Genomic DNA, 17,560 nt, shown 5'->3' with positions numbered 1-17,560 from the left:
CAGCACATTTTTTTGTTATTAAGAGTATTTAACTGATAATTAGTAGTAAGATCTTAATACTACCAAAAGGAAATTAAGTCAAAAGAAGAGAACTAAATCAAAATGGGCTGGAGCAGAAAGTCAGTTTTGTCTTCTGAGCTTTACTCTAGAGAGTGGGGAAAACCAGTTTTCTATCTCCCTATGCATATCTCTGGCTCCAAAGAGTCTTTGGATTGTGTGTTCCATCCTTTGTAACTGCTGTAGACTCAGGAAGAGAGATGAAGTGTGTTTGTTTCCAACATAATGCTTATTATAGAACTTTAATAGGTGTTGCTTCATGATAGGATGGGCTCTAAAGAATAGCAACCAATTGGTTTATCACTGTAATGAAGCATAATGTATGTAAAAGAGGACCATCAAAATTGGAAAGAAAACCTGAACGTAGTACTAAGCTAAAATATGTCTTCATAAACTGCTGTATCTAGTTATTTAATATTAAAAAAATTCATCTCAGCAGGGCATGGTGGTACATGTCTGTAATTCTAGCTACTAAGGAGTCTAGGGCAGGAGGATCTCAAGTTGCAGACCAGCCTGGGAAACTTAGTGAAACCCTGTCTAAGGACCAAGGGTGTGAGGCATGTTCCCAAGTCCTGAAAATAAAAATCCCTCCATATGTTCTCCAGATCTTGGACAGTTCTTCATTCTTCTTTCTTCGCAGTTCCAATGCATTTTTTCTTTGTAATATTTCATAATGGACAAGGTATTTTGTTGACTTTTTTCTCAGTTCATATCATTAATGAATGATGGTGTAATGTTTTTATTTCCAGTATCGCAGGAATAGTAATCCTCACTATAATCTAAGGAGAAGAATTTGGGGAATGGTCAATTTTGCCAACATGGTAAGGATTGATATTATTTGAATCCAATGAAAAGAAAATGCAAAGAAATGTTTGTATTAGCTCTCTGCTGGACTTTGAAGAAATCTTGATATCGAGGTGGTCCAAGCTCCAGCTCCTCACCAAGTAAACTAATAAACAGAACTCTAATGAAAAATATATAGCAACAAGTCACAGGTCTGACATTTTCATTTTCTAAGTAAATCCCAGTTACTATTTAAATAAGTTTCAAATACTGTTCTCTAATTACAAAATGTATGAAGCAATGTGCCAACTGCTTGAAAACCAAACACATTATAGCTAAATCTCACCACTTTAAATCAGTAGTCTATGACCTTGTATAAAATCTTTCAAGCTATAACTTATTGCCCATGCTAGAAATAATGATTCCTGTAGGTTAGAGATTGTTCATTCAACACTTGAGGGACATTTAACCTGTTTATAGAACATTTAATATATCTGTAGTTTTTGCTGCTCTGACTACAACTACTTTAAACATTTATATACAGTCATACATGTGAACATACATTTTCATTTATTTTATGTAAATAATTAATTCTGGGTCATCTGGAATATGATGCTTTTTTTGGCTGTTTTCTGGAAATATTCATATATTTTATTTTAAAATTTTCATTCTGTTCAAAATATTTCTAATGTCCTAGTGGCCTTCTCCGTAATTCAGTTGTTATAGAGAATATTGTTTAATTTTCAAATAGAGATTCTTACATATTTTTGTTATTAATTTCTAATTTTTATTCCATTAAAATTAGAGAATTTGTTTTGTCTCATTTTAATTCTTTTAATTTTTTGAGGTCTGATTTATAGTCCAGAATCTCGTTTCTGTGAACTTGTTCATGCGCATTTGATAAAACAGACAAATAAAAGGGTGTTCTGAGATGGGTGGATAGGGGTCTCTATAAATGTCAGTTATGTCAAGTTAATTGATAGCATTTTCCTGATTTTCTGTGTCTTTACTCATTTTATGGCTACTTATTAACAATTACTGAGATACAAATATTTAATTCTCCAACTATGATGGTGGCTATGTCTCTCTCCTCCCTGTTACCAGATTTTGCTTTGTGTTTTGTGCAGCTCTGCTGTTAGATGCAGAAGCATTACACTGCATGTATTTTTTCTGACTTGACCCCTCTATGGTCATGCAGTGCCCTCTGTGACCACTGTAAACATTCATTGCTCTTAAACCTACTTTGATACTAATAGGGCCTTTTCAGCTTTCATTTGATTTGTGTTTCCAAGATAGGTCTTTTGCTATTTTTACTTTTAATTTATCTTTGTCTTTATATTTAAAGTCATTTTCATGTAGATTATAGATCTTGTGAAAGAAAATCTGATGATTTCTGTGTTTTAATTAGAATATTTATGTGCTTTACATTTGCTGTAATTATTGATATGATTACATTGAAATTGATTATTTTCTCAACTGTTTTTCTTATTTTATGCCTTTTGTTTGCTATATCCTTTGTCCTGCCAGGTTTTGAATAGGACATCCTATTTTAAAAAAAAAGGGGGGGGGTGACTTCATAGGGAGGAGGGGAAAAGGAAGAAAGGAAAAAAATGAGAAAAGATGAATAAAATGAAAGTGGCCTTTTGTAACTAGGAAGGGGAAGAGGAGTTGAAGGGAAGGGAGGGGAAGGGGAAAAAAGAGGAATGAAGATACATCATGTACAGGTACAAATCCCCTGTGATGAATGTGATCTTTATGTATACCTAAATCGTACCCGTAAATTAAAAATTAAAAATAATAGGATTTTTTATTAGTACATGTCTGCAGTACATGCAGTTTACAGTCATCTTGGGGAGCCACACGTCATGCAGCTGGGTACATGACACAGCTTCATTCCTCTAATCCCCTTCCCCTTCCCTGCTGCCTCCCTCCCTCCTCCTGTAAGTCCCTCACCCCCATTTTTTGCACTTGTTAATATTATTAATCTTATCTCACAGTGAAATGAGTATTTTTTGATCATTTTGTTTTTATCTCTAGCATTGGCTCTTTAAAAATAGTTTGTATTTAATCATGGGTTTACAATGGGTTTATATATTTAATAAAACACAGTCTAACTTCAAACAGCATTGTACCAGTACATATATTTACCTTATAAACATACTCTAAATTATCCAAGCCTCCTTTCATGATAATATCTTCATACATTATTTAAAAGAGTTTTGTTTCAAGCAATTTTATATATTTTTCTAAAATGTTAAGGTAGAATAAATTGCTCCCATATATCTCAAGCCTAGTTTCTCCTATTATTAACATCTTAGATTTACTTGACAAACTTATAACAATTGATAAAATGCTAACAAAACATTAATATCAAATAAATTTAAATAATTAAATTTTTCTTAGTGTTGAGCTAACATTCTTTTTGTGTTCCAGGATACCACATTACATCTAACCTTCATGTTCCCCAGCCCACTCTTGACTGTGATGGGTTTTCAGGCTTTCTTTTTTCTATGACATTTTCTTATAATTAGAAGATTAGGGTTTTCTGGAGGAAAACCACAGAGATGAAGTCCCATTTCCATCATCGTTGATATGATTCATCATTAATGATCTTGACCTTGATCATCTGGCTTAAGTGATGGTTATCTGATGGTTGTCAGATTTCCCCGCAGTAGAATTACTCAGTTTTCACTTCTCATCATTCTCTATTCTTTGGAAGAATGTTTATGTGCACAACTTACCCTTCAGGCGTGAGGAGTCACACTCCCACTCTTTGAAGTGGAACATATACATGTACAGATATTACTTTGATTCTTCTGCACATGAGATTTCTCTCTTCCCTCATTAATGTATTTGTTTGATTATTTGTTTATATTGTTATAGATTTGTGGATATTTATTTAATACTTTGAGTCACTAATGCTACTCTATTTTGTTACTCAAATTCTTTCAGATTTGACCACTGGATAATATTTTGGTTAGTCTGTATATCCCTTTGGCATTCCCGAATCAATGTGTGTCTGCTTGGTTTTCATATTACTTAGATCTCTAAGCTTCTTGCATCTCTGATTTAATGTATTTTATTAATTTAAAAAAATATTTATGATGTTTTTTCAAGGGCTTTTTCTACTTTATTATCTCTTTCATCACTTTCTGAATATATATGAAACATACACACACACACACACAAACACACACGTTAGAACTTCAATTTTCCCAAAGCGCTGGACCTTCTCTTGTGTTTGTTTCACTCCTTTAATTCTTTATGTTTCAATTTGAATAATTTCTATCAAGCCAACCAAATCCTTTCCTTATTTGTTCTGAGTCTTCTAATATGTTCAAGAAAGGCATTCTTCATCTCTGCTACTGTACATGTTTCTAGCATTTTCACTCAGTCCTGTTTTCAGTTTCCACCGCTATGCTGGAATTCAACACTTCTCAAGCCTGTTTGTACTGTTTTTTGTCTGGTTGTTTCCTAATAACAAATTACCACCAGCTCAGCATCATGAAACTGTGTTCGTTTCTCATCTCGGTTTGTTAGGCCAGCCTTGCATGACTGGCTTCCCTGTTAAGGACCTCATACTGCCGAACTCAGAGATGGGGTCTCAGTTTATTTATGTTGCTGGTAGAAGTCATTCCATGCCCCTCTAGGGCTCAAGTCCCCAGATTTCTGGCTGGGTGTCAACTGGGGCCATCTTGGGTGTCAACTGGGGCCATTAGCAGATGCTCTGCTAATTCCTTCACACACAGTGCCACCACATATTCTTTACACCTCAGCAGCTTCTCTAGTCTAGCGGAAGAATCTGTGCTACTTCGAGTTGCTGGTTTTCCTTATGAAGGGTTAGTTTGGGTTTATCCACAGTAAATTCCCTTTTGTTTAATGCCACTGATTACTACCTTTGTCATATAGCATAACCTAATTATAATAACAAAATATACACAGTCCTGCCCTTATTGCAGGGGTGGTAATTGTATAGTGTTTTTGTATCATTGCAACCATCTTAAAATTCTGCAAACCACATCCTTCTTTTCCACTAGGTCCTTTAACACCAAAAATCAATTTAAATTTCCTGTCAACCACTTTCAACATGTGAGTCACCTGTGAGTCCAGTTTTGTCTACTCTTCTCTTGAACAATGGGCTGTTTTCTTGTGATCTTTCGCATGTTCCACATTTTATTGGATAGCAGACATTTTGAATAGAGTGGTAGAAATAATGAAATAGTCTTTATGCCTGCACATGGTACACCTTTTCTTTTGCTGGATTATTAGCATGTTGATTTGAATCAGTCTTGTCAGAAATTGAGCTGGTTTGGGGTTTTGTCATTGCTATTGTTAATTTCAGAGCACCATCCCTTTGAATTTCATTAGCTTATCTTGAGTTTAAGGTGGGTCCTGGATGGTCGGAAGTATTTGTCCGTGTTCTCGTTCCACTTTGTGCCTTCACTTATCTCCGAGAAGATTTCCCTTAAACTCTCATCTCTTCTTCAGTAGTCTTCTGCTGCTGTTAGTTACCCATTGCCTGCTGTCCTAGTTGTGGAGTGCAGAACAGCCTCTGTTATGCTTTCTGTTTCTGGCCATAGGGAAGCCCTGTCCATGGGCTACTGTGTGGAGCAGTTCTCAGGATCCATCCACTCTCCTTCAACATTGACTGGAGACCTAAATGGGTCAGGGCTTGGAACAGCGTCCTACCTCTCCTTCAGGAATAGAAGGACCTTCTTTTCCTTCTCCTCAGCCACATAGGCCTTTAATTGAGTTCTGGGGATTAAAATAATGTTTACTGCAGTGGTCACAGCAACTTGCAGCTTTTGCTCCTAGAGGGAGGGTCCTGTATAGTTTATGAGTTTTTGCACAGGAGCAGCTGTTCACAACTGTCAGGACCCTATTGCTGAGGAAGGGCATCTCTAGTCGCCTTCTCTGCTCTCTTTCCTTCCGGTAAACACCTCCAGAAGGCTCATGCAGCAAAGCCCATGCACAGGCACGTTTGTGTCTCTGATGGGGCTCTGCATTCTCATTTGATCCCCCCTGGGCCTCTAGCAATTCCTTAAAAGTATTTGGTGAATTCATCAAATACTTGATCAAACAGTACTCAGCCTCTTTTTTCTCATGCTTTTCCATGGGGGACGTACCCTGCACCATCTCCCCTTTTAAAAAAAGTCTTTCTTTAGATCCTAAGCCATGTTACATTTGCTTTTTGATGATTTCAAGAAAAATTATGATTTGGTATGTTCTCGGACTTTCTTTTTGTCAGAGTAGAAGCAATATTTTTTTTCCCAAGACTGTACTTACTTCTTTTTTTTTATTTTATTAAATTATTTTATTGGTACATTGTAGGTATACAACACAATTACATTTCTCATTGGAAATTGTACCTTTACATAATGCATCTTGGTTCTTATTTTTTCCTCTTTCCTAGCCCTCCCTTCACCCACTCCACCCTTCCCTATTTACAAAGACTTTATTTCCATTTTTTCCATTTCTCAGCATTTTTCCTTTCCCTTCTTTCCTTTCCCACTACCCCTACCCCTTTGGACCTTTTCTTCCTATTTTGCATTATCGATTATTCATTCTAATCATTGGTACATTTTAGGTATACAATATAATGACATTCATCATTGGAAATTTGCACCTTTACATAGTCTCTCTTGGTTCTTATTTTTCACCCTTGCCCAGCCCTCCCTTCAACCCCTCCAGTCCTCCCTATTTACAAAGATTTTGTTCCTACTTTTCCATTTTCTCATATTAATCCCACTCCCTTCTATCCTTTCCCCTAGCCCTCCCACTTTCTTCCCCTTTGCCCCTTTTCTTCCTATTTCACATTATCTATTATACATTTAGTCCTTAATTACACTTTCAGTTTCTCACACCAGAGAAACTATTTGGTATTTATACCTGTGTGTCCTATTTATTTCACTTAAGAGTATTGCCTCAATGTGCATCCACTTAGCTATAAATGTCTCTAATTTCTCATTCTTTATGGCTGAGTAGTATTCCATTTTATAAAAAAACCCACATTTTCTTTATCCAGTCTCCAGTTGATGGGCATTTGGGCTGTTTCCAAGTTTTAGCTATTACAAACTGTGCTGCTATGAACATGGGCACACATATATCACTGTGGTATGATTCTTTTAATTTTGGGGGGAAGATCCCCAGCAGTGGAATAGCAGGGTCAAATGAGACTTACAGTCCTAGTTCTTTGAGGTATCTCCATACTGATTTCCACAGTGCTTGCACCAGCCTACACTCCCACCAGCAGTGGAGCAGTCTTCCTCTTTCCCCACAGCCCCACCAGCATTTGTTACTGGCTGATTTCATGATAGCAGCCATTCTTTCTGGAGTGAAGTGGAATCTCAGCATTGTTTTCATTTGCATCTCTCGAATGACCAGTGATGTTGAACATTTTTTCATGTATTTACTTCCTATTTCTACTTCTTTGTCTGAGAAATGTCTGTTCATTTCAGATGCCCATTTTTGGATTGGGCCTTTAAATTTGGGAGGTCTGATCTTTTTAAGTTCTTTATAGATTCGAGATAGTAGACCTTTGTCTGAGGAAGAGCAGGTGAGGATATTTTCCCACATTGTGGGTTGTCTCTTCACACTGCTGGTGGTTTCTCTTGCTGTGCAGAAGCCTTTTAATAAGAAGAGATCCCGCTTGTTGATTGTTTGTGCTAGTTCACAGGCAACTGAGGTTTTCTTCATAAAATCTTTTCCTACACCAATGTCTTCAAGGGCTCTACCTAACCTCTGTTCCAACTGGTTCAGAGTTTCTATTTTAATATTTAGATCTTTAATCCATTTTGATTTTAGTTTAGTGCATGGTGAGAGATACAGGACTAGTTTTAATCTTTGACAAGTTGAAGCCCAATTTTTCCAGCACCATTTATTAAAGAGGCTATCTTTCCTCCAGTGAGGGTGTTTGGCTCCTTTATCAAAGATGAGATGGCTGAGTGAGTCTGGCATTGTTTCTGCATGTTCTAATCTGTTCCACTGGTCCTCAGGTCTGTTTCTTTGCCAGTATCATGCTGTTTTTATCACAGTAGCTTTGTAGTATAGTTGCAGGTTGGAGATTGTGATACCCCCTGCCATGTCTCTGTTACCTAGAATCGCTTTTGCTATTCTAGGTCTCTTCTTGTTCCAAATGAACTTTTGGATTGTTTTCTCAAGGTCCATGAAGTATGCTGCTGGGACCTCAATTGGAATTGCATTAAATCTATATAGCAGTTTTGAAACTATGGCCATTTTCACTATATTAATCCTTCCTACCCAGGAGCAGGGGATGTCTGTCCATTTTCTGATATCATTTTCAATCTCTCTTTTCAGAGTGCCATAGTTTTCAGAGAAGAGTCTTTGATTTCTTTTGTTAGGATGATTCCTAGGTATTTCAGTTTTTTGGATGCTATTGTGAAGGGAATTATTTGCCCTATTTCTGTCTCAGTGAGTCTGTCATTGGTGTAGAGGAAAGCTATTGATTTTTGTGTGTTGACCTTGTAACCAGCTACTTGACTGAATTTGGTTATTAAGTCTAGAAGACTTTTGGTGGAGTACTTGGGGTCTTCTATATAGGGTATCATGTCATCTGCAAATAATGACAATTTGAGTTCTTCATTTCCTATCTTTATTCCTTTTATTTCTTTCTCTTGTCTAATTGCTGTGGCTAATGTTTCCAAATCTATATTGAACATGAGTGGTTATAGTGGACATCCTTATTTTCTTCCTGATTTTAGTGTGAAGGATTTCAGTTTTTGACCATTTAGTATGATATTGGCTGTTGGTTTTTCATAGATGGCTTCTATCAGTTTGAGGTAGAGACCATCTATTCCAAATTTTTGTAGGGTTTTTATCATAAATGCATGTTGGATTGTGTCAAATGCTTTTTCTGCATCTATGGAGATAATCATATTGTTTGTCCTTGGCTCTATTGATATGGCGTATTACATTGATTGATTTGCATATATTGAACCATCTCTGCATCCCTGGGATGAATCTCACTTGGTCAGGGTGTATGATCTTCTTGATGATCTTCTGCATTCTGTTTGCCATTATCTTATTAAGGATTTTTGCATCTATGTTCATTAGTGAGATTGGCCTATAGTTCTCTTCTTCAGTTGGGCCTTTCTCTGCTTTGGGGATCAAGGTGATGCTTGCTTCCAGGAATGAATTCATCTGTATTGCTTCCCTTTCAATTTCATTGAAGAATTTAAACAGTAGTGGCAGTAGTTCCTCTCTAAATGTCTTGTAGAATTCAGCAGTGAAGCCATCAGGGCCTGGGCTTTTCTTGGTTAATACGTTTTTAATTACATTTTCAATTTCATTGTTTGATATTGGGTCATTCAGAATTTTTAGGTCTTCTTCACTCAACTTTGGTAATTCATATGTATCTAGGAATCTGTCCATTTCTTCTGTGTTTTCCATCTTATTGGCGTATAGGTTCTGGAAGTAGGTATTGATGATCCTCTGGATTTCTGCTGGGTCTGTTGTAATTTCACCCTTTTCATTCCTAATTGCATGGATTTGGGCCTTTTCTTTCCTTTTTCTGACAAGGTTGGCCAAAGGTTTGTCAATTTTGTTGATTCTTTTGAAGAAACAACTCTTGGCTTCATCGATTTTTTTGTATCATTCTCTTAGTCTCCACTGCATTGATTTCTCCTCTGATCTTTATAATTTCCTCCCTTGTATGAGCTCTGGGGTTGTCCTGCTCTTCTTTTTCTAGAAGCTTGAGGTTCAGCATCAGGTTCTTTAATTGGGCTCCTTCTGTTTTCCTAATACGCACATTCACTGCTATGAATTTCCCTCGTAAGACTGCTTTCATTATGTCCCATATATTCCAATATGTTGTATTGTCATTGTCATTTAATTGAAGGAACTATCTGATTTCTTCTTTAATTTCCTCTGTGACCCATTGTTTATTCAGAAGTGTGTTGTTCAATTTCCACATGTTTATGAAATTTTTTGAGTTTCTATTGCTATGGATCTCCAATTTCATCACACTATGGTCTGATAACATACAGGGGATAACTTCAATTCCTTTGCACTTACTTAAACATGTTCTATGTGTTAGTATGTGGTCTATTTTGGGGAATGACCCATGTGCAGCTGAGAAGAATGTGTATTCTGATTTTGTGGGGTGGGAGACTCTGTAAACATCTGTTAAGTTCATTTGTTCAAGAGTTTGATTGAGTTCTAGTATTTCATTACTTATTTTTAGTCTAGTTGATCTATCTATTTGTGACAGTGGGGTGTTGAGGTCCCCCACTACAATTGTATTAGTGCATATATGACTTTTAATGTCTGTTAGTATTTGTTTTATATAGTTGGGTGCACTAGTGTTTGGTGCATAGATATTTATGATTGTCATCTCTTCCTCTTGGATTCTTCCCTTTACAAGGATGTAGTGTCCTTCTTCATCTCTCTTAATCAGTGTTGGTTTGAAATCTACTTGATCTGCAAAGAGGATAGCTACTCCTGCTTTTTTTCGGGTTTCTGTTGCATGGAGTATTGTTTTCCACCCTTTAACTTTCAATCTATGAGTTTCCTTTTGAATTAAGTGTGTTTCTTGAATGCAGCATATTGTTGGATTTTGCTTCTTGACCCATTCTGCCAGTCTATTTCTTTTGATTGGTGAATTCAGACCATTAACATTGATGGTTATAACTGAAATGTATTGACTTGTCATTGCCATGACTTTTCCTTTTTGTTGTGTTCTCCCCCTTTCCATTTAATTTCTTGTCATGCCAGATGGGTTCATTCTGCTTTGCTTCCTGGGGTTGTGATCCTCAATGTCTGTTCCTAGGATATTGTGTAAAATTCTTTGGAGTGCTGGTTTGGTATTCACAAAGTTCCTAAGGTGCTCTTTGTCATGGAAGTATCTTATTTCTCCATCCATTTTGAAAGATAGTTTTGCAGGGTACATCAATCTGGGTTGGAGGCTGTTTTCTTTGAGGGCTTGGAATATGTCACACCAAGCTTTTCTTGCCTTCATGGTTTGTGTTGAGAAGTCTGCTGTGATTCTGATGGGCTTTCCTTTGTATGTGATTTGTTTCTTTTCTCTGACTGCTTGGAGAACTTTGTTCTTCTGTTGTGTTTCTGGAATCTTAACAATTATATGCCTATGTGTAGATTGTTTTTGATCAAGGCTATTTGGAGTCCTATATGCCTCACTTATCTGTATGTCAAACTCTTTTCCCCTGCTTGGGAAGTTTTCTGCCATTATTTCTGTGAAGAGATTCTTTTATGTCATGTGCACTCTCTCCTGTTTCTTCATTGAGCCCAATCAGTCTTATATTATTCTTCTTTGCATCATCTAGCAGCTGCTGGATTGATTTCTCATGTTCCCTTATAATTTTGAAGCAATTTTTCTTTTCCTAGTCACTAATTGCAATCTTATCTTCTATATCTGAAATTCTGTCCTCACATTGGCTCATTCTGCTGTGTAGACTTTCAATGGAGTTTTTCATGTCCTGGAAATCTGTTTGCATCTGTTTTATGGGTTCCATTTGTTTCTTATGTTGGGATTCCATCATGTTCCTCAGCTCCTCTCTAGATTTATTAATCATGTCTTGCACTAGGGGCACAATTTCTCCTGTTATCTGAGAAATTATTTCTGATTTCATTTTTTCCAGATCTCCTTTGGTTGCCAGTTCAGTGGGTCCAGGTGGTTGAGTATCAGAGTGTTCCATCTCATTTCCCTTAGGGGTTGCTGTAGGTGATGTGGAAGTCTGGTTTTGAGACTTATTTACATGTGTTCTCATTTCGACTGGGCAGGGGGCTGTTAGCTCTTGCATGGATTACCTCCTCTGTGCTGGGAGAGGTGGGACAGGGGCCGGGAGCAGCAGTAGGGATGGTGACCCAAAAGCCCTTTCCTGTGGGCTGGGAACAGTGGGAGGGATGGTAGCCAGGAAGCCCCTTCCTCTGGACCAGGAGCAGTGGGATGGCTGCTCAGAAGCCCCTACCTCTGGGCTGGGAGCAGTGGGACTCAGTACCTTTGTCTGGTGGTCTGGTATCCTCTGCGTCTTTGTAGTGTGGAATCAGGTGGCTGCCTGTCTGCAGTGGGGTGATTCGGCACCTTCTGCGTGACTCAGGATCTCGGTAGGGCATGCACAGACCTGCCTGTCTGCAGCGGGCTGATTCGGTGTGTTCCGTGCCACTCAGAACCTCGGTAGGGCATGGCTGTACTTACTTCTTATGCAGAAGCAGAGCCCTTCTCACATCTTTAAATCCATGTCTAGGAATTTCAAATCTTCCCCATGATTTTCTCCAGTAGATAGGAACAGTGTGTGGTGGAATGCTTGTATCTCATTGTCACCTCTCTTTAATCCAGCTTTTATGTCTTGTGATGATGTCTTTACAATAGCTCTGACATTGACCTTAATTCAAGACCTACATTCTCTCCTGGGTTTTCCACCTCCAAAGAAGGCGTACCTGTAAATTACTGCTGAGCTTTTACTAATCATTTGCATTCTACATTCCAAAGTCACAGAGCACTTTATATCACAAAGAATTAAAAATATGACAGTCTCAGAACTCTCAAACCTTTCCATCGTATCATTTTTACTGGTTCTTTACAGGAGCCTTCCAGGCCTACATTCATGTTATTTCACTAGAACCTCTCTCATTTTTAACTTCATTATGTCATCACTTCTATTATCTTGGAAATCAGAAACCAAAGGTCTCTCTCTAGGGTGAGGAGTGGTTCAATTCTATGTGAGCTTCCAAATAAATATATCAAACCAATCTGAGCATTCAGAAGATAAAAGATGGCTTTTATTTCAGAGGCTATATTTTCACTAAAACAGAATACATCCTAGGATGGCAAATATTTCCATTTTCACTTGTATTCAGTTTTATAAATGTAAAAACCATCTATGACAAATGTATGTTAAAAAATTCTTGCTCTAGTGGTCCTGATTTATAATTTTTATCCAGAAAGAAAATAATGGCCAAGAGGAAAAAGGATGAGAGTCATAGACACCAGTGTAGATTTTGTAGTCATGGTCTGATTAAATGTCAAAGTTCATGAGAGTTTGAAAGAATCTACTTCTCACGCTTGTGAAATGATCTTAAGAAGTATTGTAAAGACACATGAAATTCACTCTGTCCATATTCTATGGGTTAAGGAGAAAATTACACAAGGTTATTGTAATAGGAATGAAACTTCTTGATAAGGAGTTCTATTCTCTAATGACATTGTATGAGTGACTTCCAATTGTGTTCTTAATACCATGTTCATAATTAGTCATTCCCTCTTTTCTTCTTCAACTGGTACTTTGAACTAGCTGTTATGAAATATAAAACTGATATCATGCATATTCCTTTGTTTCAAAATATTCATAATCATTTTTAAGCTTTGTTCTTCTTGCAGCACAAAAATATCTGTCAGCTAGCTGTTTACGTGTGTGTGTTTCTTTTTTTTTTGATACTGGGGATTGAACTTGGGACCTTGTGCTTGCAAGGAAGGCACTGGAACCACTGTGCTAAATCCCCAGCCCTCAGCTAAGTGTTTATAAAGCAGTTTGGAAAAGAGGGGAGGAGATTCATAAGCTGCCACCATTTCTGCATGGTTTGAGTAATCCCCAGTAAAGTGCCTCAAGCAGAAAATGTAGTTGTAAAAATCAATTGTGAAGTTCAAAAATGGCAAAGCCAAATTTCTGAATGTTGACACTAGGTTTCTAACTTTCCGTAGAACCAACTCCTGGCCTAAATTAGAGAGAAAAGCGAGGAGTATTCATTCCACCATGTCCCACTTTTACTAAATTGATTTTGAGATAATTTATAACCTCAGAACTTGAATAAATGCGTACTTCTAGACATATTCTGAGATCAGTACTTGAAAGACATAAGATAGTTCAAGGAGAACTAGACTTTTTGGTCAATTTCTTTGTTGATCATGGAAAAACACACAGTATCCTGTACAATATCCTCTGTGTTCCACTGTAAGACATGTGTTTGTACAAATGACACCTGCACTCTTTGCTCACATATGTCACATGTTAAAATTACCATTCTTTTTAGAAATACAAAAGAATAGAATAATGGTAAAGGTTCCATCTGGCAGTTTGAGTTTGTGAAAAATGACTTCTTCTGTGAACAGATTTATAACACATTGAACACTCATGTGACATTGGTTGGCATTGAAATATGGACAAATGGAGACAAAATATCACAAGTTTCAAATGCAGAGACTACCTTACTGCGTTTTTCAAACTGGCAAGAGACAGTCCTTAAAAAAAGGAAGAATTTTGACCATGCTCTGTTACTGAGGTATGTGACTACTCTATTATCCTGCACACCTTTGGTGGCTTATTAAAATAGATAGCAGAACAAGTGAACAACTGAAACAATTTTAAGGCAATTGACTTTGGTTAGGGCACAAATAAAAAAATGTTGCTTCTAGTTATACAGAGAATTTCCAAGTGGACTATTTAATAATCTTCCTTTCCAAAATTGGATAAGAGTAGAAAGGACAAATATATATACTCATTCCTGCTCAGAGTTGAAAATGTCATTGTGTAAGGTAAGTAGTTTGAAACTCCATGTACATTACCTAGCAGCCACTACCAACTCCCCTCATGCTCCCATGCCATGCCACCCCAATAGTCTATAAGAACATGCATTTCTGGAAGGCATCTCTCCCTCTAGAGAGTTTCTCTCATCAAAATATATGTAGCCAGGTGCCACTCCCCACAACAATCTTCTTTACTGGACAATAAAGAAGACAACTAATCTGGTAAGTTAAACCTACCACAACTGTTAGATTCCCAAAGAAAAGACTGGATTTGTGTACTCAATCATTAATTTCTTTAAAATTTGATGTTTATGTAATTTTTATTATTTAAAATATCTTGCATAATTCTTAGTCCTGAGGGAAATGATAAGCAATTGCAGGACTAAACTTAACACAACCTTATGTTTGGCATGGTCCTCTTATCCTAGGTAATGTTAAATAGTGGGAGAACTACTTTGGAGCAATGGCACCTTTTAGCAACTCTTTTGATGAACCTCAAGTTACTGTATTAGCATAGCTCCCGGGTTTTCTACTTTATCTACCTATAATATCAACATTTCTCCAAAGGGCTGCAAACACATCTTACTAATCTTCTTTCTGGTTTTATGTAGATATTAGCTTTCAGTTGAACTCAGTAACATGAAACTTTCAGAGTCAGTAATCAGAGGTCAATTCTATTTCTTCGGTATTGAATGAGTGTGAACTAGACCTCCAAAGTAGCGAAAGTCTTGGTTTTCATGCCTGGATGGATCACAGTATATTTCTGCAGTGGTGTAGTTGTGCCTGCCTTGGGCTTGGATCTTTTAGCACTATCATGTCCTGAAATTATGGAAGATGAAAGGTAGTAAAATACCCCATTGACTTCATAGTGGGCATGAATAACCCTTTCCCTCTTTGTGCAAATGTTTAAATCTACTTAATAAGTAGGTCGAGAAATATTTAAATAGATATAAGTGGCCAACATTTTACCTTTATAGCATTTCTTTTATCCTGGCCAGTAGCTTCCCCTATCAATAGGATGTCTGCAAACAAAGTGGGAGATGAGGGTGAATTGCTTCTAAATGTCCAACTGAGCATCATATTTGGGACTTCTTATGTGTTGGGTTTCCTGTGCGTCTTCCTTTCTGTATTCATATAGCATAAGGCACCCTCTATGTGTTAAGGTAGTCTCTAAGGCATTGTCCTGGCCATGCTTTTGCTTTTAAGTGACCATAAGGGAAGCCAAACTCTAGATCATCTTTACCTTGATGATTCACCTCTATTCATGCTGTTCTCCTGGAGTCTCCAGAATTAGGAAGACTAGAATTCCAAGCTCCTCCATGACATATAGCCAAAAAACTGACATAGAATGCAGCAACAGAAATCCGTCATTAATAAAGAAAGAAACAGAGTGCACCTACTTGATCTTTTAAAAGGTTAGAGACTAGAAGGGGTGAGCACCCTGGTCACTTACCTTGTGCTTGAATCCTATATATCTGAAATGTTGTCTTCCAGCCCTCCAGAGCTCTCTTTATTGTAGCCCAACTGGAGAGGTTGTTTCTGAATTAAGTCAAATGTGAATACCTGTAATGTACACATCTTCAGTTGTCTTTCTAGGCAATCCACAGATGGTCCTCTTTTTACATGACAGCTCTTCTAAACATTTAATTATAACTATCATATCCTCTTGAGTTTCATTTGATTAAAAGTTTTAAGGTTTTTCAATCATATATAATTAATCACGGTGTTGAGTACATTGTTTCATGTTTGTTCTCTTGAACACTTTTAATTGAATCCATTAATTTTCTTTTATTTTATTGATCATATAAATGGTTTTATTTAAAGCCGAGTTGAGGATAGACTAAAGAAAAATCAGATGCTTAGTTTTACTTTTTGCTTTTTAAAAAGTACCTTTGGTTTATGATTTCAGCTGAAGTTTGAGTTAGCTTTTTCAGTACCTCTACTCTAGTTAGGTTTAAAATGAGGTAAATATCAACTCAAACATCCTCAATTCCAGAATCGTGGAAATAAAAGACACTTTCATATGCATAGGCATTAGCACTGTGGTGGCTCACTGCCACTGAGTCTTTGTGTTAAACTACTAACTCTGACTGAGGAGTGTTTTTGTGTCCTGTCTTTGTGTCATGTCTGTAGTGGGAAGTGGCTCTACACAAATGTACAAGGAACTTCTTATCGAAGGGGTATGTGCCTGCCCACTTATTCCTCCAGTGTCATTAAGGTGAGCTGTGTTCTGTTTCTATCCTATTACTTAATCAAAACATTTGACCTAATTTCTGTAATGTTTTGTGCCCCATTGAAAGACACCATATATGCATTCTGTCATATATACCCACTAACAAGTTATGAAAATTTACATGTCTTTTGTTAAATGAGAAATGTCATATAAAAACTATACATAAACAATAAAGGTAAAACAGTGTAGTTTGTAGTTCAAAAGAATGTCATACACTGATTAATACATGAATAATAAATCTCTTTTGTCTATTAAATGCAATTACTTATGGGGACAAAACTATATTTATACAATTCATTTCATACCTACAGGTTTGCCTTGGTATTTCAATAACATAACTTTTTCAGAATACAGTCAGTCTACTCTGATGCATGCTGTTACAACCTCAATTACATTTTAATCAGTCCAGGAAACATTTCAAACTTTATATGAATAAAATGGACAGATTAAGGTGTTTCATTAGCTTTACAGTAACCCAATAGCCTATCCCTCTTTGGAAATATTTCTTCATTAATATAAGCATCAAAACATGAATTGCAACTATAAGCCAAGGTAACAAACCACGCTGCCACGGATATTATATCTCTGACTTTTAGGCTTCCTCGTAACAGAAACTCCTTCCACAAGATCATATGCATTGTTGTTCAATGTAATATTATAAATTGAAAGCATGAGCATCACATGTTTTTGTGTCCCCTTTGACTAGATAGTATGAAGAAGACAATCATTAACATTTATTATATAGTGTTAGTCCATTCAGGCTGCTGTGACAAAATCCTGCACCATAAACTGCATAAGCAACAGAAATGTTCTTATCACAGTTCTAGAGATTGAGAAGTCCAGGGTCAAGGTTTTGGCAGATTTGGCATCTGGCAAGAGTCTACTCTACTGGCTCAAAGTTGACCTTCTTGCTGTGTCCTCACATGAGAGAAGGGCAGGAGTATCTGCAGGACCTCTTTTAGAAGGGCAGTAATCCCACTCACGAAAGG

The 17,560-nt window shown here is 37.0% G+C and overlaps 1 protein-coding gene across 1 annotated transcript in view; it reads left to right on the top strand.

The window, feature by feature from the left end:
* Adam7 (ADAM metallopeptidase domain 7) overlaps positions 1-17,560 on the top strand; it is an 87,353-nt gene that overhangs the window by 46,487 nt on the left and 23,306 nt on the right. The window contains exons 11-13 of the mRNA XM_087216734.1: positions 807-878; positions 13,925-14,094; positions 16,472-16,556. Of these exons, the coding sequence (XP_087072860.1) occupies positions 807-878; positions 13,925-14,094; positions 16,472-16,556 (327 nt within the window). The remainder of the gene's footprint in view (positions 1-806; positions 879-13,924; positions 14,095-16,471; positions 16,557-17,560) is intronic.

This window comes from Heterocephalus glaber, unplaced genomic scaffold, assembly GCF_053883595.1.
Source record: "Heterocephalus glaber isolate CG9 unplaced genomic scaffold, H.glaber_assembly_v1.0 deba00001460, whole genome shotgun sequence".
Lineage (NCBI taxonomy): Eukaryota > Metazoa > Chordata > Mammalia > Rodentia > Bathyergidae > Heterocephalus > Heterocephalus glaber.
The sequence above is the reverse complement of the archived record's forward strand: the minus strand, read 5'-3'. Positions and strand labels throughout refer to the sequence as shown.